We start from the raw sequence: 26,451 nt of genomic DNA on the forward strand, positions 1-26,451 counted from the left end.
TGGCAACCAGGAGCTGTTCACATGTCTGACTTCGAGGCCCTCTGCTACTCTGTCTTTCTCTGCTCACTGGGAAGTTCAGGCGTGGGGCTAGGGGAAAGCTGTCCCAGACCCTTCTCCATGAAAAAAAAAAAAATTTTTTTTTTTTTTTTTTTTAGGGCAATGAAAAACACTTTGCCACCCGCCACACCTAGCCACCTCACTCTCACCCACCTTGACTCCCAGCTTGGGGGACCAGTCACCTACCTTCCTGAGCCCCTTTCCTCTGCACTCAGGGCTCCTGCATATCTCTGGGGCCTCTATGGTTCCCCCTTTCTGAGGGAAAGAAAGAAACTTCTCCTCTTTCCTGCCTCCCTCTTCTTCCTCCCTGTAGACCAGGGAGAATTTCCTGGCTGTGCTGATGACCCCTGTGTCCTGGACTTTAGAAACTCACATGCCTTTTCTCTGCTTCCAGCAGGAATGTCTCTTCCTGGAGGCACTGAATTCAGAACTCAGCGTACTTCTCTTAGGGGCCAAAGGCAAACAGGAAATATCAGGGAGATAAACAGCATCCCCACCTTATAGAACCCGTTAGCAAACTCAGAACCAGACTCCTTCCCAAGCAAGAATCATCTTTATTGCAACTGGGATTTTCCATCATGACTGTAGTCATTCCTTGGACTCTCAAGGGTCCAGAGCAGTTGCGGCTGAGCGGGGCGGGCTGGCCCTTGGTAAGAACTGGCTACTCCTCCGGGACGGTCAGCAGCATGTAATCCTGTGGATAAAAGCAGAAAGATGCTCCCCATTCGTCCTCATTGCCCACTATCCCTGAGGCTGCTCCTGCCACTCCCAAGAGGGACCACATATGTGTCCTGAGGACCTGCCTTCCCTCGGTGGCAAGTCAGCATAGTCAGAGACTGACTGGACAAGGGAGCAGAGCAGAGGGGAAGGGGGTGTCTTAGGGACGTTTGTGAGGGAACGAACAGACAAGTCTTTGGGGGTTCTTCCTGAAAGCCTGTGTAGCAAGGGGCCTCTGTAGGATTGATCCTGTTGGGGTTGCCCAGAGAGGGTGCTCCTGCCCAACTCTTCTACTCACAACGCCCAAAGCTCTGCCAGATCTAGCCTTGCTGCCTGGATCATGCCTGCCCCTGCATCTGCTTTCCCCACCAGAGGGGGAGCTCCTGGAGGGTTCAGGGACTGGGTCTAAGTCATCTGTTTATCCCAGCATTGCACAGCACAGGGCTTGAGACAGAGTAGCCAGTGACATATGTTGAATAAATGAATGAAAGTGAATGAATGAATGAATGAATGGGCGATCAGAGCAGCCATGTACAGATGTGTAGATTGTGCACTGCCTAACTCCAGGTGGCACTGTTCATGTAAACTACGGCATGAGTGGTACACCCTGGAGTTCTGCAGTATATAACCTGCACAACAATACAAGGCAGCCTAGAAGTGAATAAAGGAGTAGGAGAATGAGCCCACCCATAGCCTCCAATAGTCTGGCTATGAGACAGCTGCTGGTTTAAGGGCTCTGGCTTTGCCCTGGCTCTGCTCCTCTTTGGCACTCAGAGCTATAGAGGGGACCCTGCCCTACCTGAGCAGCACCCTGAGCTGACAGGCCCACTTAGAGCAGCTCCAGCTCCCCACCACCGCCCCGAGTGTGTGTGAGCCTCCCCTCCTGCTAAGGTCCCCCTGGGCTGAACCAGGGAGGGACCTGCAGGGAATAGCACAGCCAGGGGCTGGAGCTTTGATGAGCCAAACCAGCACTTCTCCTCCTGCCCTCTCCTGCACAGTAACTTCTGGTTCTTAGAAGTAGGTTGCTAGTGTCTCCTGAATGTCCAGATTGGCAGCTGGGAGTCCTGGGTCCAGGCTTGGGCAGAAGCTGAGGGTCCTGACTCTGGAACTTTATGTGTAGGATCCTGGGCCACGGTCTGTCACATGCTGGAGTGGGACTGGGTGATATCTGCGCTCCTAACAGTTCGTTGTGTTTGTAAAGGGGAGCCCTTAACTCCAGCTCATGAGGAGAACCGTCCTTATCCCCATTTTACAGCCAAGGAGAACAGGCTCAGAGAGGGGCAGTGGCTTGCCTGAGGTCACACAGCCAGGAGGTGGCAGGGCCTCCTTCAACTCAGTTCTGTCTGATTTTCTGTCTGCTTCACCCCCCTGAAGTCCCTTCCTGCTGTGTTGTTTAAGAGTGAGAGTCCTTTTAAGGTGGGAGACGAAGAAATGAAGGGCGTCTCTAAGCCTTGCCATATCCCTCTGACCTCCTTTTCCTCAACCACTGCCCCTCCTCAGATTTGGCCCACAACGAGAAGGAAGAGGGCGGAGGAACACGGGCCTCAGGAGCAGATTCACAGCTGACAGGTCCCTGACTGTCCATGGTTCCTCACTGGCTTTCTCTGCCCTCTGGTCTCTGGCCAGATCTTATCTCCCTGGCTGTAGTTCCCAACCATTGGTGGCTCACAACAGCAGGCTGCAGAAACAACAGCCCTATTCTGGGGGTTGGGGCACCCAAGTTTTAGGGACCTGGGTGGTCTGGGTAAGGGTACAATCTTTGAAGTCAGATGAATCCCAGTTGTAATCCCAGCTCTGCTATCCTGGATAAGTTCTTTTGTCTCTCAGAACCTCAGTTTCCTCAGTTGTAAGATGGGAAAATAACAGCATTAACTTATGGGACTGTTGTGAAGGCTCTCCCTTGTATAAGACACTGAAGCTCTCAGTGAGCCCTGTGGTCTGGCTCTGCCTTTGGAGGGATTCATGTAGCCCCTCAAAGTCCCAGTTTCCTCATCTGCAAACGAGAGTCACATCTAGGATGGCTGTGAAGAGGAGATGAGATAGGTAGGTAAAGGGCCTGGCACATAGGAAGTACCTCCTCCGCCCTGTGCCTCAGCATTTCCATCTGCAGGAAGGTGTCTTCTAGTGTCTGGGGATTGAAGGCACTTCTAGCTATGACCCCTCCGCATGCATCTCAGGAAGAACCCTTTACCCCAGCACTTACTTCAGAGGAGTCCATGTGGGCCTGGTCGAAGGAGATGCCCTTGATGTTGGGCAGTGGGAGGTCTTGTTTTCTGAGGCGCTCTGTGAGAGAGGTGGGCAGGGGAGCTCAGTGCCCTAGTGGGCAGGGCTCTCTGTGAGTGCAGGGCAGGGGTGGTGTGGGGTCAGGCCAGCTGATCCCTGCTGCTCCAATGCCCAGAGCAGGGAAAGGACTCCGTTTTCTCAACTGGGACCATCTCCCAGCCCCATCGGGGAGCCCTGAACTTGCAAGCTGCTTCAGTCCAGAAAGCCAAGTCCCCAAATGGCCACTTTATTCATTTACTACAAACCTATCTTAAGGGAAACTCTTCTTGAATATATTCAGTGACATGAATATATTCTTCTCAGTAGTGTTTTAGGAAACATTCCATTTGTCGAAGGATTTTTACATATATATATTAATGATTTTTATTCTTCTTGTTTAATTGAGGGAAATTGTTGAAAAGCTTCTAAAAACACTAAAATATTGGTAGAAATGGAAAATGTCTCAAAAAAAGGATTAGAAAGAAGTCAGCATAAACTGAAAATTACCTTTAAAACACTGGAAATTTGGTTATATTAATAAAAAATATCCATTGACTATATCAAGGAAGGAAAATATTCATGAATATACCCATATCTATTAAAAAATATAAAAAATAGCTCTTTGAGTAAGTTTTTGGTAGATTGGCAAATTTGGTGAACTTAGAGAATTGGTCATTTTGTAAACTGAGGCTCAGTGAATTAGCCATTCAGCAGGTTGATTTTTGGCAAAGTGAATTTTGGAGATTTAACCTTGAAGACTGGCCTGGCCCCTCCAGATTCCTCCTCTGCGCCAGCAGCCCCCACCCCTATCACTCTGGATTCAGGGGGAATCTGATATCCTTGCAGGCTTTACGTGTTATTCTGGCCTAGGCAGGTGGGGGTGGCATGGAGGAAGAGGGACGGGGGCCTCTGGCCTCCCCACCTATCCCCAGACCTTGCAGAGGCCGCCTCATCAGCCTCCCAGCTCCAGCATCCCAACCCCTCATTTCAGTCTTCTCTGTGCCAAGGCTAGCTGTCCCTTCCCTGATGCCCTTAGTTAATAATACCCCACCTCCACATTTCTGACCCCCTGAGCCCTCTTCCTCAACAAACATTTGAGCCTCTCCCCTGGCAATTTGCCCACCCTCAGGTGGCCTCTTGCAGGCAGCCCTCTGGGGTCCTTTCAGCGGCTTTGGGTCTGTCCTCTCTCCCCAACCTTGTTGATGGAGCGTTTGGACAGACTCCAAGGCCCACAGAGAGGACTCCAGTGTGAATAGCACCCTGGCGTTGTGCAGTGCATCAGCCTGGTGTTCAGACCCTGCAGGATTGTATAAGCTATCTGGGCCAGGCCTAGCCTGTGGGTCATCTCTTGACCCTCGCTGTACCTCTCCATGGCCTAGGATCCAAGATGCGCTTGTCAAGTGAGCTGCCCATGGTGAGTCGTGAGAACTGGTGAGGGTGGGGCCCTTCCTCCCCAGTCCCTGCATCCTTGTCCATCTCTCTCTCTCTGGCCACTTTGTGGGACCCTCCATTGGCACCTTCTTCTTCTCAAACACAAAGTTGCTTTCTTCATGTCCAGAGCCTTCCCTGGCTGCCATGGGCCTCAGAGAGGGTGCCAAACCTTTGGCCTGGCTAGCATTCGAGCCCCCACCTGCTCCGCTAGCCTCACTCTGCAGTCCCAACATGAGTGCTTGAGTTGGAGCACAGAGAAAAACCTGTCAAGGAAGGAAGAAGCCAGAGACTTGCTGTGTGACCTTGGGCAAGTCATTTAACCTCTCTGGAACTGTGTGTGTGTGGCGGGGAGTGGGGAGCACCTGAAACTGGCCAGGTTATTTCTAAAGTCTAAAGTCTGAGCTGTTTATCTATCCTTCCTGTTTTTCCTGAGTGCCTCCTGAGCACCAGGCACTGGACAAGGTGCTGAAGACACAACGGGAAACAAAGACAGGGGGAGTCCCTGTCCTAGGGCAGCTCAGCCTGGTTGCAGACACAGGCACTGATCAAATAATCACGAGGACGGCCTGATTGCTATGTGATAGTTACACAAATTGGGTCAGGCGAGGAAGCTGAGGCTCTATACCCCTACAGAACTCACTTCCTCGCCACCCTCTGCTTTCCAGGATCACCTCCCAGAAAACTACCTGCACGCTGTTATCTCAGAACCTGCCTCTGAGGGAGCCCAAACCAAGACAATAGCGCTCTGGAAAACTTTGAATTTGCTGTTGACATTTAAGAAAGGAGTGATGTCTCAAAAAGTTCAGATTTCTGGCATCTCTCAAAAGAAAAAAAAATTTTTTTGCCTTGCTGGCAACATCCTATTAAGCTGAGTGTTAGCTGCCCACTTAAGGTGGGGCATCGTCTCCGCAGTTTGCCACAGGCTGGGCCGTTCCCCTTGGTCCGTTACCTGCCTGGCCCCTGCAAGCATTGGAGTTTTGAGTCCTGGGCTCCATCCCCTCTGAGGTCTCTTCCCTGTTGTCCTGACATTCCATAAAGCTAAATTCTACCTCCCCCAAGAAGTCCTTCTGGGCCACTCGCCCCACTTCTCAAGTGCTGCTGGGGAGGCGAAGAGGAGGGCACACACAGCCCCTTCCCCCTCATCTACCACACCCTGGATCCCAGAATCTACTCTGCCTCCATCTGCCTTGTCGGTGGCTCTGCTTGACCTACCCTGGGGGACAAAGCAGAAATCAGCTGTCTGTGCCGACATTCTGGACATCGTTGGTGTTGCCCCAAGCTACATGGTACACAGGGCATGAAAGAGAAACAGCATAGCTCACCGTTGTACTGGGCCAAGAATACCCTCTTCAGAAGCTCTGAGAGAGAGGCCTTCAGATGTTCTTCCTACAACAGATAAAGGGAACAGGCAGGTCACTTCTGCTGGGCCGGCAGATTCTGACCACAGGGATGGGGGCCCCAACATATAGCTCACAGGGGATCAGGAGAAGTCCTGGGGACTGCACTTTTAAAGGACATTGGAGACAAATGACAAGAGTAATAAAGTGACTGGGGAAGGTTGAGAGCCTGGAAAAAAGAAACCCTGATCCTAAGTTGCGATGACATCTCTGCAGGGCAGCCCTGGGGAAGGGAAGCTGGTTGCTGTGAGGGACCCCAGGGCCAGAGCTGGCCAGGGACCAATTTTGGGTCAGTCCATGGAGAAGTTCTCTAATGCCAGGATAGTTATAATAGGACCAGGAATTGGCTCATTGAGGTAGTGAGCCTCCCATCACCAGGGGTGTTCAAGAGGTCTTGATCAGGCCTGTCCCAACCCATTTGGGCAGATTAGAAAAAGACTACCCTTCTTCAAGACACTCTTTCCTCGTCTGTTGGGAAACAGCAATAAACAGGCATATCTGCGTTGTCTGTGATGTGGATGGTGCCCCTCTGAAATGTTGCACCTTATACAGTGCTCGACCTGTCCAACTGTACATGGCGGCCCTGGTCTGGATAAGCACCCTCTAGTGATGTTACAGAAGAGACCTGGGCAGATGATCTTTTGACCTCTTGTCCCTGGGACTCTGTGGAAGTAAGGATGGAGCCAGGTCTGGTGTAATGGGGATGTTTTTGAAGCGCTTCTCAATGCATGTTCTCACTCATCCCTCTTTGTTCTGTCTTCCCTCTTACAGCCTTCCCCCATTAGGGCTAAAACAGAAGGCTTACACTCCTGTGGAAGTGGAGGGTGGTGGGATGTCCCTAGGGTGGGAAAAGGCATGGGACAGGTAGGGGTCGTGGAAGCTCAGCTAGTACAGGAGCAGGAACAACCTTCTGGGGGGAGAGACCATGTGTTCCACCCACAGAGGACTTGTCAACAGTGGGAGCAGTGCAGTGCCCCAAGGACAGGTAGGGCCAAGACCAACGACCCTACACCAGAAACCCGCAGGCCGCATGTGGGCACAGAGAAGCATGGGGTGGGGAAACCTGGAGAAGGGACACACAGCCCTGCTGGGGGTGCAAACTATGAGTCGGCTAAATATTTCCCACCAAGAGGAGGAAATGCTCTGAAAATTCCCGGTGTCATCCTGAACTGCTCTCTCTCACTCCTTCCCCACCTCCACTCCTTCAGGGCACCCTGTCAGCTCTCCCTTCAGAATACATCCTGCTCCTGAGCACTACGCCCTCCACTGCCACCACCCTGGGCCGAGCCTCACCAGCCCTCACCTGGGTCTCTCTACCCGCCTTCTCGCTGGCCTCCCTGCCTCCATCCTTGCTCCCTACAGTCTGCTCTCCACAGGATGGCCAGAGGGGTTCTGCTCTACTCAGAACCATCTAGGAGCCTCGTCACACTCAGAGGAAAGATTAGCCCCCCACCGTGAGGCCCTGCATGGCCCAGACCTGTCACCTGTCTGCCTCACCCTCCTCCCACACTCCCTCACTCATTTGGCTTTAGCCACACTGGCTATTCCCTGAGCCCATCATGCACGCTGCTGCCTTGGGGCCTTTGGCCCACCACTTCCAACGTATCCCCAAGGCTCCCTCCCTCACCTCCTCCGAGGCTTTTCTCAAATCTCACCTTCTCAATGGGACCTTCCATGATCCCCCTATATGATAATGCCCCCTCCCACCACTTCACATTTCCTGTCCCCCATACTCCCATACTCCCTTCTACCTTTTCCCTTTTCAATAGCACTATCACCGTCCTGGAGCCCTGGTGGTGCAGTGGTTAAGATCTATGGCTGCTAACCAAAAGGTTGGCAGTTTGAATCCACCAGCCACTCCTTGGATACCTTATGGGGCAGTTCTACTCTGTCCCATAGGGTCACTATGAGTCCGTATCAACTTGACAGCAATTTTTTTTTTAATCACCCTCCTGGAGTCCCTGGGTGGCACAAATGGCTAAGCACTTGACTACTAACTGAAAGGTTGGCAGCTTGAACCCACTCCGAGGTGCCTCGGAAGAAAGACCTGGCAATATGCTTTGGAAAAGTCATAGCCTTGAAAACCTTATGGAGCACAGTTCTACTCTGCAGCACATGGAGTTACCATGAGTCAGAATCAACTTGACAGCAACTGGTTTGGTTTAGGATTACCTTCCTATATACTATGTAATTTACTTACATTTATTGTTTATTAGCTGACCTCACCCTGCTAGGATGTGAGCACCATGAGGGCAGGGATACATCCCAAGTACCTAAGCCAGGGCCAGGCACATAGTAGGTGTTCAACTAACATTTGTTAAGTGTATGAATGGGTGAAATGTCCCTGTGTCTCCTGTCCCCACCAACGGGCATGGAGACCCCAGAACAAGATGAGATCAGTGATAGAAAGTGAATGAGAATTTCAATCTCAGTGACAAGGGCCTTTTTTTTAGGCTTGCTCATGGGCCCTTCAGGACCACAGGGAGGCCAAGGCTAAGGAAGGAGACTCACCTGCTTCACAAGGTCAGCGGGGTAGGAGCCCAGGGTGATCGTGGCACTACCAGAGAAAAGAGATCACTCTTTTAGGTCATAGCAGTGTTTGTGGGGCATGGTGCTCAGTGAGCTGAGTCACAGCACTTGGGCTCTTCTGCTCTGCTCCCCATCCCTGTGTGACCCCAGGAAGTACCATCACCTCTCTGAGCTTCACTTCCCTCATATACACAACAGGCATAATTTCCTCCCAGACCCATTTGCTCTCAGAGTTGTGGTGAGGATCAAATGTGAAGTGTCAAAGGGCTGAGAGCATGAAGCTCGAGAATAGTAATGGCAGCTGACATAAATCGGAATGCCTGCTGTGTGCAGGCACAGGCCTGGAGCGTCTTGTCTAATTGTCACAATCATGTTGTTTCACAACTGTTCGTGTGTGATGAATGATTGCCATGACCCTGTGTCTGTTGTGTCCCCACCAGGCTTCTCCTTTGGAGTCTTTTTGGAACCACCCTCACCCCCAGCTCCCTCCACACTAGATTATTTTGCTCCAGGTGATGAAAGTAACTACCACCACCACCACCATGGTCATAACAACTAGTGTATATTGAGTGCTTGCTGTTCCCAGTGCTAAGCACTTTACCTGTGTGTGACATTTTATCCTATTGACACCCCCAGATCTAACAATAGCGCTCTCTTACAGATTGAGAAACTGAAGCTCAGAGAGCGTAAGTCACTTGCCAAAGTGACTTACCTACTATAAGGCTAAAGGCCCCCAGTTGGAAGGCGCCCCCCAGGGAAGATGGAGCAGTAGGATTTTGTGATAGCCCCTTGAGCCTTCCCTGTGACCCCCGGTTGGAAAACAGTCAAACAAGCTTGGTTCTGGGGTCTCAAGACATAAAGCCTGTCCCCAGGCATTCTCAAACGATGTCTGCTGCATGGGCAGCCCCAAGCTGGCTGACTACCCACCTGCTGAGCTGGTGATTTGTGTCTCAGACACTCTGGGCCCTCCTCTCAGCCTTAAGCTGTCCTTGTACATAGATGGCTACCACGCCATGCCAACATTCTGCCAGCCTGGCCGCAGAGGAAACAAGGGGACTATGCCTTAACGATGACTGAGTCATTCCAAAGAGGGAACTTAATCTTGGTTCTCTCCCCCATCACTGCCCATTCTGTCAATTGTCTTTGTTCTTTCTTTTAGACCAAAGATGAAAAGTGCATGTCACTGAGTGCACTGGATATGTTTGGCAAAGGCTGTGTTGGACAGGATTCTGAGGCTGCCCCTGAGCTCAGTGAGAAAGAGTGCTGGAATTAATTAGAGCTGTCTCCCTGGGGTGCATTGAAGGGCAATAGGTCCCTTCAGGCTGCGTGCTTGCCAACCAAGCTTTAGGCCATTACACCCTCCCCTTTTCCCTTCACATAGCCAGGTCCCACCCAGGTTCCTCCTCTGTCACATAGACATTTCTAATCACTCCAGCCCTTGGTAATCTGTCCCAGAAGCAGGATAAGAAGCTTTTGAATTGGACAGACCTGAGTTCAAATCCTAGCTCTGTCCTCCTAGGACAAGCCACTTCCCCTCACTGTGCCTCAGTTTCCTCTTCTATTAAATGGGGCTAGTAATATCTATCCTTAAGTGTGCTGTGAGGTCCTGGCACAGAGACCAGGTATGTAAAGCTCTAGGCACAATGACTGCCACATAGTAGGTATTTCAGTGAGGGCATGCTAGTTCCTGAATGCTTTTTGACCACACCTGACACTCTGATGGGAATAATACCTTGGGAATCCTGTTTTTTTTTTTTTTTTCCTTCCCTGAACTCACTCCAAGCACTCTGAGGGCTCAGTACATAGTAGGTGCTTTAGGAAGACCTGACATGGATTATTTAGATAGAGCTGGCTCATGCTATGCCTTAACAAAGACATATTGAATAGCTATTGGATCCTACCCCATTACTAGGCACTGGCCCCATGCTCTTAACTAGCATTTGGGGACAAGCTGGGGGGAATTTCACATTGTCTTAATGTTTAATCAATGAAACCCTGCCTTCACCCTCATTCCTCTTCCAAGTACCTGGCTGCCATTTGGCAGGGTGTCAGGCACGCTGCCAAAGACGTCACATACTTGAGCTCATTGAATTCTCATAACAATACTGTGAAGAAGGTATCATCTATGTTGTACAGATGAAAGAGCAGAGGCACTAAGAGGTGTGTGGTGTGCCAAAGGTCGCACAGCTAGGAAGTGGCTCGGCTGGAATTTGAACACAGGTCTGTTGACACCAAAGCCTTTGGCCTTAACTTTAGGCTCCCCTCCCTCCTTCCTTCCACAAGCCATGCTGTTCCACTGTCCCAAGCAGATAGCAGGCATGGAAACCTCCACTCTTAACCACGCTCTCCCTTGTCCCATCTCTCTTTTTCTCTCCATCAGCCATCTTATTTTTTCTGAACATCCCAAGTCAAAAACATCACCTGTTTGGATTGAATTGGATACTTAATTTCCGGTTTCTTGAGGAAAACATAGCCTCCGAATGCAGTTTCTATGAACAATTGAAATTAGGTCAGAAGAGGAGAAGGATTTATATTCTAACCAGAGGCAGTTCCTTCACCTCCACCCCCATGAGTACCCCTCCAGAGTTGCCCCCAATCCTGTGCCCCTCCTCCCCACTCTGGACATTTCCTTCTCTGGCTGTTGGTTCACATGTGCTCAGACCTTGATAGTGTGGGTGCCTCTGGAGGGTAGCAGAAACTGGGCTGGGTGTAAGTGGAGGGACTCAGCTCAGTGGAGGGAAAGCCTTTTGCAATGAGAACCACTCAGCAGTAGAATCACTGTTGTTGGAAGCCAGAGGACCCCTTGGTTTTGAGGAGGTTGTCTGTGGGCCCCCATAATTGACATGGTCACCTTATAAGTTAGAAACAGAATTTTCACCAACAGTCAGGGATGACTGGGTTTTCTGGCTACAGAGTCAAGCCCGCTAGGATCCCAGGAACCTGCTGTCCACACTGGGATGGCAGGGTGAACCCAAGTGCTCCCTCGTCCAAGGCACTTCCTTCCCAACTACAAGGCCCATGGAATGGGAAATAGGAATCCCAAGGGGTCTCAGAATGGAGAAGTTGAAACTTTTGGTGGCTGTATTTCTCCAGAATTTCTCCAGGGCCCAGCCCTCTGTGTCTTTGCAGCCTGGGTCACCTTCTCCCATGGAATAGAGGAACACAGACCCATTGATCCCCTCCATGAACAAACAGAGCTCTGAACTTCCCCCAGTCTGTGGGCAGGGGCTTTCAATGTCCAGGGAAGACAGACAAAAGATTTAACAACCAGCCCAGCAAGGGCACCCACCAGATGGTCCTGGAGGTGAAACTATTTGCTGAGGAGGCCTTTGGGAAGCACTGGGGCTGAACTCGGGGAGCAGGTGTCTGAATATTTTAATGTGTTAGCAACAGGGTCAGCTGTCCAGGTGTGAACTGACTAAGTCTCAGTGGACCATGTGGCGGTGAGGCTTGCTGCTGCCCTCCTGTTACTCTGCCCTCAGCCTGGAGTCAGCAGGCCCGGGGCCGCCCTCACAGCTGACCTAGGCCCCCCGTGGAACAAAGAAGTTCTCATCTCACTCACCCAGGAGACGGAAGCAGAGGAGTTGTTGCAGGGCCCCAGGAGCACCAGTGAGCCTGGCTGGGTGACCGTGGCCATATGGTTGTCCAGGAGGATGGTGGGAGGATCAGGGGTGCTGATGGTTAGTCCCATGCTTGCTCTGGACCGAGTAGAAGCCTGACGAGGTTAAAACAGAAAAGGTACAAGAAGGGGCAGCAGATGGGTTTCCTTGGCCCCCAGCTTGGAGGATAGGAACAAGAGCATTTTAGCTGCCAGGGTGTTTAGGTTTCCACTTTAGCTTTGCAGTCATTTGCTGTGTGACCTTGGTCACTTACTTTCCCTGAGCTTCTTTAGGTGGGATTATGTCCTCTTTCTCCTGGGCATGAACAGCAGGTAAAAGCATAGGTTTTGGAGTCAGATGTGAAAGGCCACCACTTACAAGCTGTGTGGACTGAAGCAACTGTCGTAATCTCTCTGTGCCTCAATTTTCACATTTGTAAAATGGGGTGACAATTGTACCTGCCCAATAAGGTTGTCGTGAGGATTAAATGAGGATTTATGTAAACAGCTTAGAATAGAACCTGGCACATAGCAATGCTATATCTGTGTCAGCCATTATCATTTTTTTATCATTATTGTTTGTCCACCAGGTGCCATATTCTAAAAGCCTTTGGAGAGAGGGTATTGTCATAGACTGACCATGGGTTTTGGAGTCAGGGGACAGAGATCAAATCCTGGTTGTGCTCCTTACTGGACGATGTCAGTGTGGGCAAGTGAATTGACCTTGCTGAGCCTCTGTTTGCTCACCTGTAAAAAGGGGTGGTAGTGCAGGGCTAAGGAGCCCTGGTGGTGCAGTGGTTAAAGTGATCGACTGCTAACCAAAAGGTCAGTGGTTTGAAACCATCAGCCGCCCTGGGAGAGAAAGATGTGGCAGTCTGCTTCCGTAGAGATGTACAGCCTTGGAAACGCTATAGGGTCACTATGAGTCAGAATCGACTGGATGGCAGTGGGTTTGGTTTTGGTTTAGTGCAGGGTTGCCGGAGGATTAAGTCAAGGTACATGAAGGGGCTTGCTTGCTGTTATCCACTGTGTGCACATCTGTCTGTCTTGCTAGGTCTGCCGCAGGGTGGGGTCTTGTGCAGTAATGACTATTAGTGATGGCCACGTGGCCACAGTCACCTAGGTCGGGCATTGAACAAAGTGCTTTCCTTGCATCACTTGTTTAATCCTTACAACGCCTGTGAAGCAGGTGCTGTGATTAGCAGAGTCCGTAGCAGGAAACCCTGGCCAAATGGAACAGGCCCATGTAGCCCAGCCTAGCCCCTCATCCCAGAATTTTTCCTGAGATCCTGGCCAGGGTGTTGGGGGAGAAGCTGGGGAACACACCCACCTTGGGCTTTGGCTCCAGCTCTCTCAGCAGCAACAGCTGAATGAGTTCAGCAGCCTGGAAAAGAGCAAAGTGTGTGGTGGGCTTTGGAAACTTGAGCAGGCTGGAGGACCCAGTTGGGAACATTGAGACGTAACTCTCACCAATGCTATGCACCACCTGCACAACGGGTCGGTCTCAGCTGAGAAGAACCATTCAGCTGTTTTTTCATCATGATTTATCTGGAAAGGTTAACTTTTTATTGTTTTGATGAATTTTCCCCTAATGTTTTGTCAAGAAAATTTTCACACATATGCTGTTGTTGGGTGCTGTCAAATCGATTCCGACACAGACAGCAAAGTTTAAAGAATTTTTTTAGAGGGCATTTGTATCCTCATCACCTAGTTCTGCTCTTAACATTTTCCTATACTTGCTTTATCACATTTCTATCCATTTATCTATGCTCCATTGGTCTTTAAAAATCACAAATAATTGTAGAAAACATTACAAAAATATCTACTGTAACACCTCTTCCCTTTTGTCCCTGAATCCTATTCTCAGGGGTCACCATTGTTGACAATTTGGAGCATATCCTGCCAGATTTTTTTCTACATACGTGTAGTCATGAATAGATGGGAACATTCTAACCATGTAGTCCTGTACCTTGTTTGTTTCTCTTAACCTCCGTACATAAAGAACAGTTCCGTTTTTTAAAACAGCTGCATAGTATTCCAAACTGTATGCCCCTGACCTAATTTATTTTGCCAGTTTCTTACTGATGGACACCTATGTTACCCCCCACCCCCATAATGAGTGAAGCTGCAAAGAACAGCCTTGCACATGCACCCTTGCCCTCTGGTACAAGAATTTCTGTAGACATGGAATTGCTGGGTTTACTTCTAACTGCCACAGATGAAAAGAATGACATGAGGAGGCAGGACACCTGGGCTCTAGTCCTGATCCTACTGCAACCTTGGGAAAGTAACTTTCCCCACCTAGTCCTTGGTTTTCTTATGCAAAAAATAAGGCACTAACATTAAAAAAAAAAAATTTTTTTTTTTTTTTTTACCTCTTCCAAATATGGATCTTAGGATTTCATTTACCCATCAAATATTTATTGAGCATCCACTATGTACCATTCACACAGTACACAGTTCAAAGTCCCTGCCCTTGTAATGGGGGAGATAGTGGATAAGTAAAGTAAAAAATGGATGTGTGTATAGATATAGACATAGGCATAGGCATAAGCATAGATGTAGATATAGATATGGGCACCCTAGTGGTGCAGTAGTTAAGAGCTATGGCTGCTAACCAAAAGGTCAGCAGTTTGAGCCAATCAGCTGCTCTTTGGAAACCCTATGGGGCAGTTCTGTTCTGTCCTGCAGGGATGCTGTGTTGGAATCGACTCAACGGCAATGGGTTATTTATATATATATATATGCAAACATATACATATATGTTTGTTTATATATATACATGTATAAGTAATATTAAGTTTTATAAATATATATAAATTAAATAATATTTTTATATATATATAAGTGTAAATGTCTTATCTGTCTATTTATGTATCTAGAGATCACTTTAGACACAGTAGGCTAGGAAGGGGTCTCTGAGGAGATGATATTTGCACTGACACCAACAGTGGAGGGAAGAGTGTTCCAGGCAGAGAAACCAGCATGTACAAAGGCCCTGAGGTTGAAAATAAGCTTGGCTTGTGTGGCTGGAGTGTAGTGGCTGAGGGGAGAGCAGGAGGAGGCAGGCATGGAGAGATAGGCAGGGGCCAGGCCTTGCAGGGCCCTGGGAGCTGCATTTTATCTGGACTTTATTCAGAGTATGATGAGGAGCTCCTGGGTCTTTTGAACGGTGATGTATCTGCATTTTTTCCTCATTTGATCCTCCCCTTTGACCCTGGGAGCTTGCTCTTCCTTCAGACCTCCATTAGTATGGCTCCTTGTCACCATTCAGGCTACCTCCTCAGAGAGGTCTTCCCTGACAACAGTGTCCAGGGTAGTCTTCTCACCTCCACCAGGAACTTACTGCCTATTGCCCTGCCTATTTCCAGTAAGATGAATTATTTTACTTAGACTGTTTTCTTGTTCAGTTTCTATTTTGCCCACTAGACTGTGAGTGCTACAAATCAGGGACCCTTTGTACAGAAGGCCTGACAAACAGTAAACAGTAGGCCCCCAATAAATACTTGTTGCATAAATGAATGGATAAGTGTTATGCTGGATTCTCAAGGCAGAATAGAAGTTTTCTGGGTGAGGTCCAGAGAGGGTAAATGACTTACCTAAACCCACCCAGCAAGGCATTTCACCATTTGGACCTTGGTTTCTTCATGTGAAAAATAGAGCAATAAATCTGTGTCTCACCCCACTCCCTCTCCCCAAGCACTCACCATGGAGTCCTGCGGGTTCACACGGATCACTTCAGTGGTATAGAGGCAGGACAGGATATCATTGTAGACTTCCTTCCAAAAGGCCAGGTCTGCCATGCTGCCCTGGGCTAATTTTGGAAGGGGCTGGGGAGGCAGGTGGTCAGGTTGTGGGGCTCTCTGGTGTGGGCCACACGGGGTCACAAGCTTCAGAGAAATGGAGGAAGAGAAATTTAGCGGGAACAGCCTCTCTGGCCAATAATTGGTTACAGCTGATGTATGGAGGACTCGCTATGTGCTGGGCATGGGCACAATCCACCTGAGCCTCACAGCAGTCCCATGAGATGAGAACTACCATTGTCACTACTTGACAGATGAGGAAACTGAAGTCCAGAGAGGTGAAGTGACTTACCCAAGATCCCACACATGGTAGGTAAGAGGTGACTCTAGCCTTTGGACCCATGAGCCCCGTTTCCTCGCCTCTCTCTCGTTTGAGCCCCATCCCTTCTCTGTGCCTTTGTTAAAGCTCCTACCTATCCACTCAAGTCCTTCCCATCCATCCTCCTGACCCATAGCCTATCACTCCATGGGAACGAGGAAGGGCCGTGGATGGAGAGTTGGGCAGACACAGCCAACCCTGTTCCTTCTTTGGGCCTCCGTTTCTCCATCTGGGGGATCCCTCCCACCTGGAGCGTTGTGTGTGGCCCTGCAGCTCCTGGCCTGACCCAACTGCTCTCTTGTTGGAGCCTGACCCTCCCTCACTGGAGCCCGGTGGCCTCTCCTGGCTTCCAGGGTTGAGGCAGGACTTCCTGTGGTCAGCACCTGCGGTTCTGCAGGTCTCCCATTCTCTTTCCCTACTGCTTCTCTCTTTCTCCCTCCTTTGTCTAGCACCTCCTTTTGTTGCTCCTTCTCCTCCCCTTTCTGCCTCCATTTCAGAGAAGCCCCATCTCATTTTCCTCTCTGCCCATCCTCCAGACCAGGGGCAGGCTCACCTGGACTTTCATCATGACGGCCTCATCTGTGAGCTCTGTGGTGGTGACGTAGTACTGGAAGTCATCTGGGCCCGAGGTGGTTGGGGCTACAATGAGGAAATGAAACTGGGGCCAGGCACCCTGTGGAGGGACTTGGGGAGTCGGTGAAGCAGGGAGAATCCCTTCTTCCTCTCCACTTAGCTTAAAGCTCCTTGAGGGCTAGGCCTGTCTGCGTTTCTCATAATGGTGGACTTTTACTGAGTGATAACTGGGCCTATGATTAATTCCATTTTACTGACTGGGAAACTGAGGCTCAGAGGGAGGGAAATGGTGTACCATGGTCACAAGCTGTATTGCCCTTTTCTTCCCCAACTAGAAAGGAGGACCCCTATGGGCAGAGTTGGTCTGTGTAGTTCCCTGGCATATTCCCAGAGCTTAGAACAGTGCCTGGCACATAGTAGGGGGACAGCAGACAAGCTGCGCCCTGGCCAGGGACAACGTACGTAGAGAGAGGTGCAGCAGGTCTTCTAGCATCGAGTTAAGCAGGGTCGTGGCCAGGGGGCACACCTGGAGGAAAGGCATGAGGGTTCTCAACAGGGTTGGGGAGAGGTCATAGGGCTCTTCCTTGGGGTCATGCCCCTTGGTGGTGAGGGAAGGGAAACTCACCATCTTCTGCAGGAGGAAGGGCAACATCTCATCCAAGATTTTCGTCACCAACTCCAGAGCTGCATTCACCAGGAGAGGGTTCATTCTAGGGACAACGGACAGCTAGTGGGGTCCGAGCTTAGGAACACTCCTCCTCCAGGGCTTGTGTAGCATGGAGGTTCAGAGCAGCTGCTTCCTTCCCCACCTTTTGTCTCCCTCCTCTCCTCTCTCCTTTTCTACCCCCCTTTCCTTTTTTGTTCTTTTCTTCTTTTCATGGTTTCTCTCTCCCTCACTTTCTTCTCCTTCTCTTTCTTTCTTCCTGATTCTCCTTCTCTGCGTGTCTCTTTATTTCTCTCTCTCATAAAGGTCTCTGGGATTTTCAAGCAGGGAGAGATCACACCTGGCAGTGGGCTTCATGGAAGACTTCCCAGAGGAGGTGGCTTTTGCCCTGGGTAAATATAAGGAAAGGAGCCCTGGTGGCACAGTGGGTAAGTGCTCAGCTGCTAACTGAAATGTTGGTGGTTCGAACCCATTAGCTACATCTCAGGAGAAAGACATGGTAGTCTGCTTCTGTAAAGATTTACAGCCTTGGAAACCCCCTGTGGCAGTTCTATGCTGTCCTATGTGTAGGGTCGCTGTGAGTTGGAATCAACTTGTCCGCTGTTTTTTTTTTTTTTTTTTTAATATAAGAATGCTAGATAGTGGCCTTCTTATGTGGCAGGTTCTGTGCTAAAGGGGGGTCACATGAGTTAGCTTATCCCTTCCCCATAACCACCCCAAGCTGGCTGTGTAGTGTGAGTGATCCCATTTTACTGGTGAGAATATTGAGGCTCCTAGAAGTCAAATCACTTGGTCAGGGCCCATTGCTACGAAATGGCCAAGCTAAGCTTTGAACCTGGGTGTGCTCATGCTCTTGGTTATGGCAGTCAACATGGCAGCGTGTGTAGCCTATGGCCTTGGAGATCCACCTGTCCCTGACAGTCCTGCTCATTCCAAATAGCTTGGGTGGGGAGAAGCAGCCCCACCCTGAGTTTTGGTGAGGGTTGCACTGCAGGATTGGTGCAGGAAGGCCTGGCACCTGCCCCTGCCCAGGGAAGCTTGGGGCTGGCCGCTACTCACTTCTCCAGAACTTCGATGCTTAGGTATCCTGGTGGGGTGTTGCACTCCTCAAGGGCCACCTTGGTCTTGTTCCCTGTCTGTTCTAGCCGTACCCCAATGCGGATGTTCTTGATGACTCTGAGCCGAAGGATCCTGTAGGGACAGCATATCTGGGTAGGTTCCAAGCCACAGCCCCAGGTTGAGGCTGGAGGTTACAAGGTGGTGGCCTCCAGGATGACACAGGGTACCTGGAGGGCTCAAGCAAAAAACTAGGAGGTTTCATTACAAATATGACTTTCATACTTTGGAAAACTTGAATGCTCTGACAATACTGGGCCAGTATCTTTACATGGTGGCAGTCACCTGGGGCTGAGGGTGAGCTCAAGATGGGCCCTCCTCACTCCTTGCCACATTGCCACCAGGCCAAATATCAAGATGCATTTTGATTGCAGTATGATTACAAGAGAGCCCTAGTGGCGCAGTGGTTAAGAGTTCAGCTGCTAACCAAAAGGCTGGCAGTTCAAATCCACCAGCCACTCCTTGGAAACCCTATGGGGCAGTTCTACTCTGTCAAGATTGACTCGATGGCAGTGGGTTTGGTTTTTTGGTTTATCATAAGGGCAGTGATATATTTACGTTATAGCAGAGTAATGTTTCTCTGTGCCTACGTCTCTATCAAATAAATATTTTTTGTGTTCATCTCTATTAATATTGAAGCGATCAATTGCTAACTGAAAGGTCAGCAGTTCGAAACCACCAGCGGCTCCTCGGGAGAAAGATGTGGCAGTCTGCTTCTGTAAACCTATGGCGTTGCTATGAGTCGGAATCGATTCAATGGCAGTGGGTTTATTTATATACTTTCTCTATTAAAAAGGGAAGCTAGACCAAGAAAGACAAGAGGAGGGACAGTCCTAAATGGCATTTAATAATATTTCAAGATCACCTCCTCTGCTGGCTGTTGTGTTTGTGACTCTGGGTCTGCACAGCCACCCACGTTCTAGGATTCTGCAGCAGTAAACTTTCCCAACAGCCTCATGCAGTAGGGAACCTGGTTATCCCCACTGTATAGACGAGGAAACAGGGAAGGGGGGCCCCTTGCTCAAGTCACCAGATGGCAAGTGGGATTGGAGCCCAGGTCTGCTGAACTACAAGGGGAGCTTGTTCCATTCCCTTCTCATATCATTCTGGGTAATCTACCTGGCTGCCCATGTCCTCAGGCAGCCCGTGTGTCCCCTGGCATAGCTGTCAGAGGGCTTTATATCATCCTCTGCTGCCAGCACCCTGTATCATCCTGGGCAGGTCCCTCTCCCACTCTGTGCCTCAGTTTTCCTATCAGTAAAGATGGATTTAAAATGTACCTGACTGACAAGGGTTATTGTGACCCTCGTGGTGACATGAGACAGGTGGCTTTGCTAGCCCTGCATGGCTGCCTTTCATGCCACGACAGTGAGGGGTCAGGCAGCCTGGGACTCAAGTGGGTAGGGAGGAAGCACCGGCCATGCACTCACCCCTGGAGCGAGAGGTACAGTTTGCTGCGCAACGTGACCTGCAGCAGGCTGTCGCTCAGGATTTGCAGGATGACCTCGGGGCCTTTGGCATCTTCTATGACCAACCTGTGAGAAGTATGGGGGAGTATGAGGGACAGGAAGTAACTCACTCCTTGCTGGGCTTTGGGGCCCCTGTAGCTGGGTGCTGGGCCTGGACACACTGGGCCCTGGATCTGGAACCAGGTTGAGGAAGTCCCCTGGTTAGATGGTAGGGTGCAATCTACTTCTCTGTGCTGATGGGTAGACTGAAGCCTCAAAGAGAGTGTGGCCTGGCTGAGCCCAATTCTTCTGCTGTAGGTATTGGCCTCTTCCGCTCCACAATGCCCTTGGCTCCCTTTGGGGTCAGCTAAGCCAGGGCGAGAGGCTGCTCCCCTGGCTGTGCCCTGGCAAGGGCTCTGCAACTCTGGAGTGTGTATGTCTGGACTGGCTGGACAAGGCGCAGGCCACAGGAGGTGTGGGGCAGCTCTGGGGGAACCCTTTCCCTTGACCCTCGCCATCTCAGAATGGTGGGCTCTAGTTCCAGCCTCCATGTCTTACAGACTTGGGCAAGTCCTTCCCTTAGTGGGCCTCAGTGTTACCAGCCACAGAATGGGGAGAATACAGTGGAGGAGCTGTCTACGCACATCTAGCTTATCTGAATTCAAACATAAGCTTTCTGCAAAATAAAAATGAGTGCGTGAGAGTCAGAGAAAGCCAGATGGCTGGTGACCCCAGCACTATCCACCAGACCCATGCGCTCCACTGGGCATCCAGGAGGGAGCACGTGTGTGGGCATCCAGGAGGGAGCACCTGCGCCTTCTGCTCCCTCCAGTGGCCTTAGGTCTCTGTGTTGAAGCACAGAGCTTCACGTATTTTCTGAACATTGGGTGCAGGTGGGGGACTCATCTGGTACCCACTAGAGCAAGCAGCAAATGCTCGTTGATGCCTCACTGGGTCAGGCTTCCTGAAGGCTGTGTGCCCGCCTCCAGCATGGAGCCTCCCTGAAGCGTTTTCAAGAATGGCTTGGACCTTGAGAGGCTTTCCTTTGACACCCAGCCACTGGCAACCATAGCCCTCCCAAGTTGATGTCCCATGCCAGGGAGTGTGTGCAGAGGCAGTGAGAAGGCAGGGGCTGGAGTGAGTGGCCTTGGCCTTGGCATGGGCTGGGGCAGGGATGGGTCCTGCAGCCTCCTCCCCAGCCTCTCTGGGCACTGCTCCCACCCGCCCCAGTGCCCGAGGTTTTCACTTAGGTTCATCCCTGTCAGAAAATGTCTTCTGGACATCACCATCTCAGGACTCATCTGGCTCTACCTGCCCATGTAGGTGGGGGGATGGGTTCAGAGGAGTGCCTCTGGCTGCACTGACGAACCATGCAGAAACTCCTGACTCAGTCTAAACACGTATCATTCATTTACATCCGTGGTTATTTTACCAGGAGTCTCCAACTCAGCTTCCTTTGGTGGCCAGGCAGGAGGGGTGGCTGGGAACCAACTTATGGGCTATAGTCCTAGCACCAATTATTGCCTCATGCAACGTCAGGCCGATATGGCCAGATCTTTGATTTTTAGAGAGAATTGGGAAACTCAGATTTTGATGAAACCCTGGATTTTTCCTCATTGACAATTAAGATATTTTTAAAAACACTGCAAATTTGCAAAACCCAGGCGTAGGCTGAATGTGCCTGGAGGGCTACCAGGTTGAGATCCCTGATTTAGACCCTGCTTTTTTTTTTTTTTTTGAAGCTCTAGCAGCACAGTGGTTAGGAGCTATGGCTGCTAACCAAAAGGCTGGCAGTTCGAATCCACCAGCTGCTCCCTGGAAACCCTGTGGGGCAGTTGTACTCTCTCCTGTAGGGTCGCTATGAGTTGGAACTGACTTGATGGCATTTAGTTTGGTTTGGCTCCTAGAAAGATTCCAAGTGGCTTGCAGGGGTTTAGGAAAAATAAAAATGTTCTCGCTTTGCCCTTTCCAGGCTGTAGAGAACCTCTTAGGACACCAGGCCTCTGCCCGGTCTGTGAGGCAAGACGGCATTACTCGCTCTGCTTGACAAGGGAGGACACCGAGGCTTAGGGAAATGGGGCCTGCCAGAGGGGCAAGAAAGCCCGGAGGCAGCCTCAAGGACTCACCCGCCTGCCCTGATCAGCTCCCCCAGCAGCAGGAGTTTCTTCCCCAAGAGCAGGTCCCCGATGAGTGACAGGTCAAAACCACTGCTCTTGGACAGGCTTTCCTTGACAAAGGGCAGGTGGTCCAGGACACTGACTCCTTCACTCGTGGCTCCCGTCACAGGCATCTTGACCACACGGTCTAGGACGCGGTGCTCCAAGAACAGGTCTGAAATATCTGAGGACACAAGCCTCCTCAGTGTGGAGCTTCACCCTTCGCTCAGCCATTCAACAAACACTTGCCAGTGGCTGCTTGGAGTCAGAAATTTAGATAGTCATTTGGCAACAGGTACTTATCACGCGCCTGCTCTTTTGGGCTCAGGGAACAGGAGCGAGGAGGCTCCTGCCCTCATGGACAGGAGCGAGGAGGCTCCTGCCCTCATGGAGTCTGCATTCTAGTGGGGAGACAGACGACTGAGCAATCTGATAAATATGCAAGGTCATTTTCGAAAGTGTTAAGTGCCACAAAGAAAATAAAGCAGGAGTTGAGATGGCACACGGCAGGGGTGAAGGTCTACTTTAAATAGGGTGGTCAGAGAGGGCGTCTCTGAAGAGGAGGCATTGAACTGAGACCTGAATGAAGGGAAGGAATCGACTCTTTTTTTTTTTTTTTTTAATTGTACTTTAGATGAAGGTTTACAAAACAAACTAGCTTCTCATTAAACAGTGAGTACACATTGTTTTATGTCATTGGTTAATGACCCCACAACATGCCAACACCCTGAAGGAATCTACTCTTGAAAGATCTGGGAGGAAAGCAATGCAGGCAAAGAGAACAGGCAAAGGACCTGAGGCAGGAATGAGCCTGGTGAGTTTACGAAACAGAAAGTCCAGTGAGACTGGAGTATGGTGAACGCAGTAGGAGGTGGATGGTCACCAAGGTGCTCGGTTTAGTATAGGGAGACAGACAGACAGGCAGATAGATAAACAGACAGGGTATCAAGTATAATACACTTGCATAAGTTCATAGAAGAGGATTCTTCAAAGGAGAGCCCAGAGGAAGGAAGGACTCTCCTGCCTGGGGAAATCAGGAGGACTTCCCAGCGGAGTGGTCATTAGAGCTTTGCCTTAGGGGATGAATCAGAATTCACAGTACTGAAAAAGAGGGCATTTTAAGTGGAAGAAACAGCATTAGCAAAGTCAGGGCAGCTGGGAAACCTATGGCCTGGTCAGGGAAGTTCATGGTGGAAGAGACAGAAGGTGCCAGCAGGACAAGAACATGCAGAGCTTTATCGCCAGGATGAGGAACTTAGAGTTTCTCCTAAGGGGGCAGGGAAGCCATGGCAAGTGTTAGAGAAGGGGCAGGTCAGGGTGAAAGAAGGTGAATTCTGGGGCTTACAAGGGGGAGGCCAGAGGAGGCGAGGCCAGGAGCAGAGAGGTGGTATCATTTCCCACCCTGTACTGGGTCCCTGCTGCCTGAAGCCCACGCCCTAAAATTTACCTGTTTCTAGCTGACCCTTGCTGATCCGCAGGAAAAGCAGGTGCTGGGCCTCCCCTCGGGCCTGGGGCAGCAGCCCCCAGCACAGCAACCACCCCCAGAGCGGCAGCATTTTCTTGGCCAGGACCTGTGGACACAGAGCTGGGAACAGCAGGGGCCACCTTGATGTCCTTGCCCGGGGAACCAGCGCCTTGTGTCTCCCAGGTCTACGACTCCTAGAACCACTTCTCTGCTTTTCTTCCCTCGAGTCTTCCCGCAGCTCCAAATCTGCTAGTCCTTGTCTGCAGCCTGCACTTCACATCACCACATATTTGTGTATGTGGGTCCCTCTGTGCCTGGAACACCTGACTCATCGGGGGCTTGCTTCAAATCAGGGCTCTGCCACTGCCTGGCTGTGTGACCCTTAGCAAGTTATTCGACCTCTCCATGCCTCAGTTTTTTCATCTGTAAAGTGGCAACAGTCATAGGTCGAGGTGAGGAATACATTCAACAATACGCACAAAGCGTTTAGCAAGCAGTGAGCAACAAGAGCTGTCAAAGTGGCTGGACAATATTGTGAGCTGTTAAAAGATGCATTACTCCCTTTTAACCCTGTTTTTTCTGGATCTTGAGGAGTCCTGGGGGTAGGGATTCGCAGGGAGGTGCTGTAGTGCCTGGGATGGTAGGATAGGCACCTGGGAGGGTTCAAAACCACGGCTCTTTAGCAACCAGTAGGGAAATACTTCAGTATTATTTCAATCAGTATCCCGGTTCCCATCAGCCTAACCTCAGTCCTGCCCAAGGGCCAAAAGAGTATGGCTGGGGCCTCAGAGTCTGCAGACAGGGGGCTGTTGGGGTGGACAAGGGCACACCACCAGGGGGCGCAGCCCCTGGGACTGCAAGGCAGACATCTCCATGGCAGATGCTGGCATAAGCAGGGCCCACCCAGGAGCCATCGCCGGCCCCCCATGCCATGCCCATGAAGAAGCCACCCAAAGTGTAACCATTGCCCCTGGGTGGGGAAAGGAGACCTTCTAAGTGGTTGAGCCTACCCTGGAGTGCTGGAGAAAATCCTGGTGGTACCTAGAATTGGCAACATCCAGTTGTTTGCCACTTGGTGGCACAGGAGCTCAAAACAGTGATCCAATTTGTTTATTTGCATATGTGAATTTCAGACTGCGAAGTTTGTACTTGTAATATTAGCTATTCATACTTTGCTTCCAGGCTGATGTTAAATTCATCTAACCAGTGTTTAGTGAGTCCCTCTGTCAGGCACATTTCTCAATCAACTCACTCAAATCAGGTCTCTCCTCCTTCCCTGCCCTTAGCACTTCACACACGTCTTCCAGCCCTTTCCGCCCCGTGCCTTGAATCATCAGTACCAGCCCCGACTTCTTCTTAAGTCCTTACTATGGGGCAGGCACCAGACTGAGGTGAGAGCATTACAAGCTTCGTCTCTTCATCGAGTCCTCATCACCACACTGTGGGATCATTCGATATCTTGCCTATTTTAGATGATGAAACTGAGGCTCAGAGAAGAGAAGTAACTTGCCCAATGTCACACAGGCAGTAGCTGACAGAGCTGGGATTTGAACTCAAATCCATTGCCACTAAGAATCTAGGCACCAGTTCACCAGATTGTTATAGGTGCTCAAGAACTACTTGAGAAATGCCCGTGTAGGCATCCTTGTCCTTACCTCTGCAAGAACTGGCCTGTCCAGAAACCCTCTTGGTCTTTGTCTCCAGCTTCCCGGAAAGACACAGCTTTTATAACCTGAGCTTTTTTTTTTTCCTGAAGCCCAGGGTGGGTGGGACACATGAGCAGGAAGTCCAGCCACCTGGCCAGGTCTTGTCACTCAAAGGAGCTCCTTAGTGGAGGAAGGAGTCCTCCTGGCACTGGGTGGCAAGAGGCTTCTGGCCAACACCAACAGGTTCCGTCACTGAGGTCCACAGGACAGGCTCTGTGCCTGGACTTGGGACAATAGACCCCAGCAAGTGGGCAGTTCCTGTGGTTTTGGGGCCAGCCCTTTTCCTTTGTAAAGACGTCAGTGTTGTGAGGCCTGGGGTGGGGCCTCCAGCTCTTGGTAAGGGTTGGGAACTTCCAAGACAGGATGTGACAGCCACAGACCTCAAATGAGGGAGAATGTGGGGGCGGGGGGGGGGGCGGAAGGGAGAGAGCAGACAAGAGCCAGAGGCGTGGGGCTGGCAGGCAACCACCTTGTGGCCATTCCCAACATCCTTTTACATACACTGTTTTAACTTATTCCGCACCATCATTTCTGTGTGGTACAGTCATGAAGGGCATGGCCTCTGCAGCCAGACAGGCCTGGGTTCAAATACCGACCCTATTCAGTAGCTGTGTGACTATGGGCGAGTTACTTTCCCTTTCTGGGCCTCACTCTCCACCTCTGTAAAATGAGAATAATAAATCTACCTATGTCTTTTGGGTATTGTGAAGGTTCAATGAGGCAACTCATGAAGATGTCAGTGAAGGTGTGGCACATGGGAAAGATTTTTTAAAGTTAGTTATTTTAATTTCCATTTTATAGGTGAGGAAACTGAGACTCAGAGTCACACAGCCCAAAGGGAACTGGCCATCCAGTGAAGGGGAGTTGGGTGCTACTATGCAATGCAGCTCTGAGATCTTGAGCCTCCGCTTTGTCATGCAAAGGCCCTCTGTGAGAATCCTGGGGCCACCACTGTTGAGTGTGTGCAGCTGGCTAGGTCAGCATTGACCTTCATTAATACTGTCCAATGGAGGGTGTGACTTGTCTCTAGATGGCATTTAGATTTTCTCCAGTGCTTTTCCTTTCACAATTCAGAGATGTGGTCAGGGCAAGTGTTAAACCCCATTCTTCAGCTGGAGACTCAGGTTGATGGTGGAATGGTGGGTTCTGGAAGACAGCAGCTGAACAGGAAATGCATGTTCAGTATTAGCTAGGTCTGAAATTTTCACTT

At 50.4% G+C, this 26,451-nt stretch overlaps 1 protein-coding gene across 4 annotated transcripts; it reads right to left on the reverse strand.

Annotated features, from left to right (window-relative positions):
- Positions 1-599: 599 nt before the first annotated feature.
- On the reverse strand, positions 600-25,454 carry LOC126067387 (uncharacterized). 4 transcript variants are annotated; one of them, XM_049869196.1, is made up of 16 exons: positions 25,191-25,454; positions 23,518-23,641; positions 22,041-22,254; positions 19,897-20,001; positions 18,410-18,541; positions 17,312-17,396; positions 17,149-17,212; positions 16,667-16,752; positions 15,699-15,881; positions 13,322-13,375; positions 11,956-12,108; positions 10,815-10,882; positions 8,376-8,421; positions 5,790-5,853; positions 2,978-3,057; positions 600-751 (listed from the first exon to the last, which is right to left on the reverse strand). In XM_049869196.1, the coding sequence occupies exons 2-16, from the start codon at positions 23,624-23,626 to the stop codon at positions 719-721; spliced, it is 1,476 nt and encodes a 491-aa protein (XP_049725153.1). In that variant the 5' UTR covers positions 23,627-23,641; positions 25,191-25,454; the 3' UTR covers positions 600-718. The 4 variants fall into 4 exon arrangements, 3 of the variants coding, with proteins under 3 accessions (XP_049725153.1, XP_049725152.1, XP_049725154.1); XM_049869195.1 differs by having other exon boundaries at positions 23,518-23,655; XR_007515394.1 differs by lacking the exon at positions 600-751 and adding an exon at positions 4,401-4,730 and having other exon boundaries at positions 2,981-3,057; positions 23,518-23,655.
- Positions 25,455-26,451: the final 997 nt, after the last annotated feature.

Source organism: Elephas maximus, chromosome 25, assembly GCF_024166365.1.
Source record: "Elephas maximus indicus isolate mEleMax1 chromosome 25, mEleMax1 primary haplotype, whole genome shotgun sequence".
NCBI classification, from domain to species: Eukaryota; Metazoa; Chordata; class Mammalia; order Proboscidea; family Elephantidae; genus Elephas; species Elephas maximus.

What these genes read in the sequence shown, in the direction of transcription:
- LOC126067387 (XM_049869196.1), bottom strand. Translation starts at nt 23,626, where the DNA reads ATGCTGCCGCTCTGGGGGTGGTTGCTGTGCTGGGGGCTGCTGCCCCAG. An exon ending in AGCTGGAGCCAAAGCCCAAG is followed by an intron (nt 12,109 to 13,321) that starts GTGGGTGTGTTC and finishes TAACCTCGTCAG; the next exon opens with GCTTCTACTCGGTCCAGAGC. An exon ending in ATTCTTGGCCCAGTACAACG is followed by an intron (nt 3,058 to 5,789) that starts GTGAGCTATGCT and finishes CCTCTCTCACAG; the next exon opens with AGCGCCTCAGAAAACAAGAC.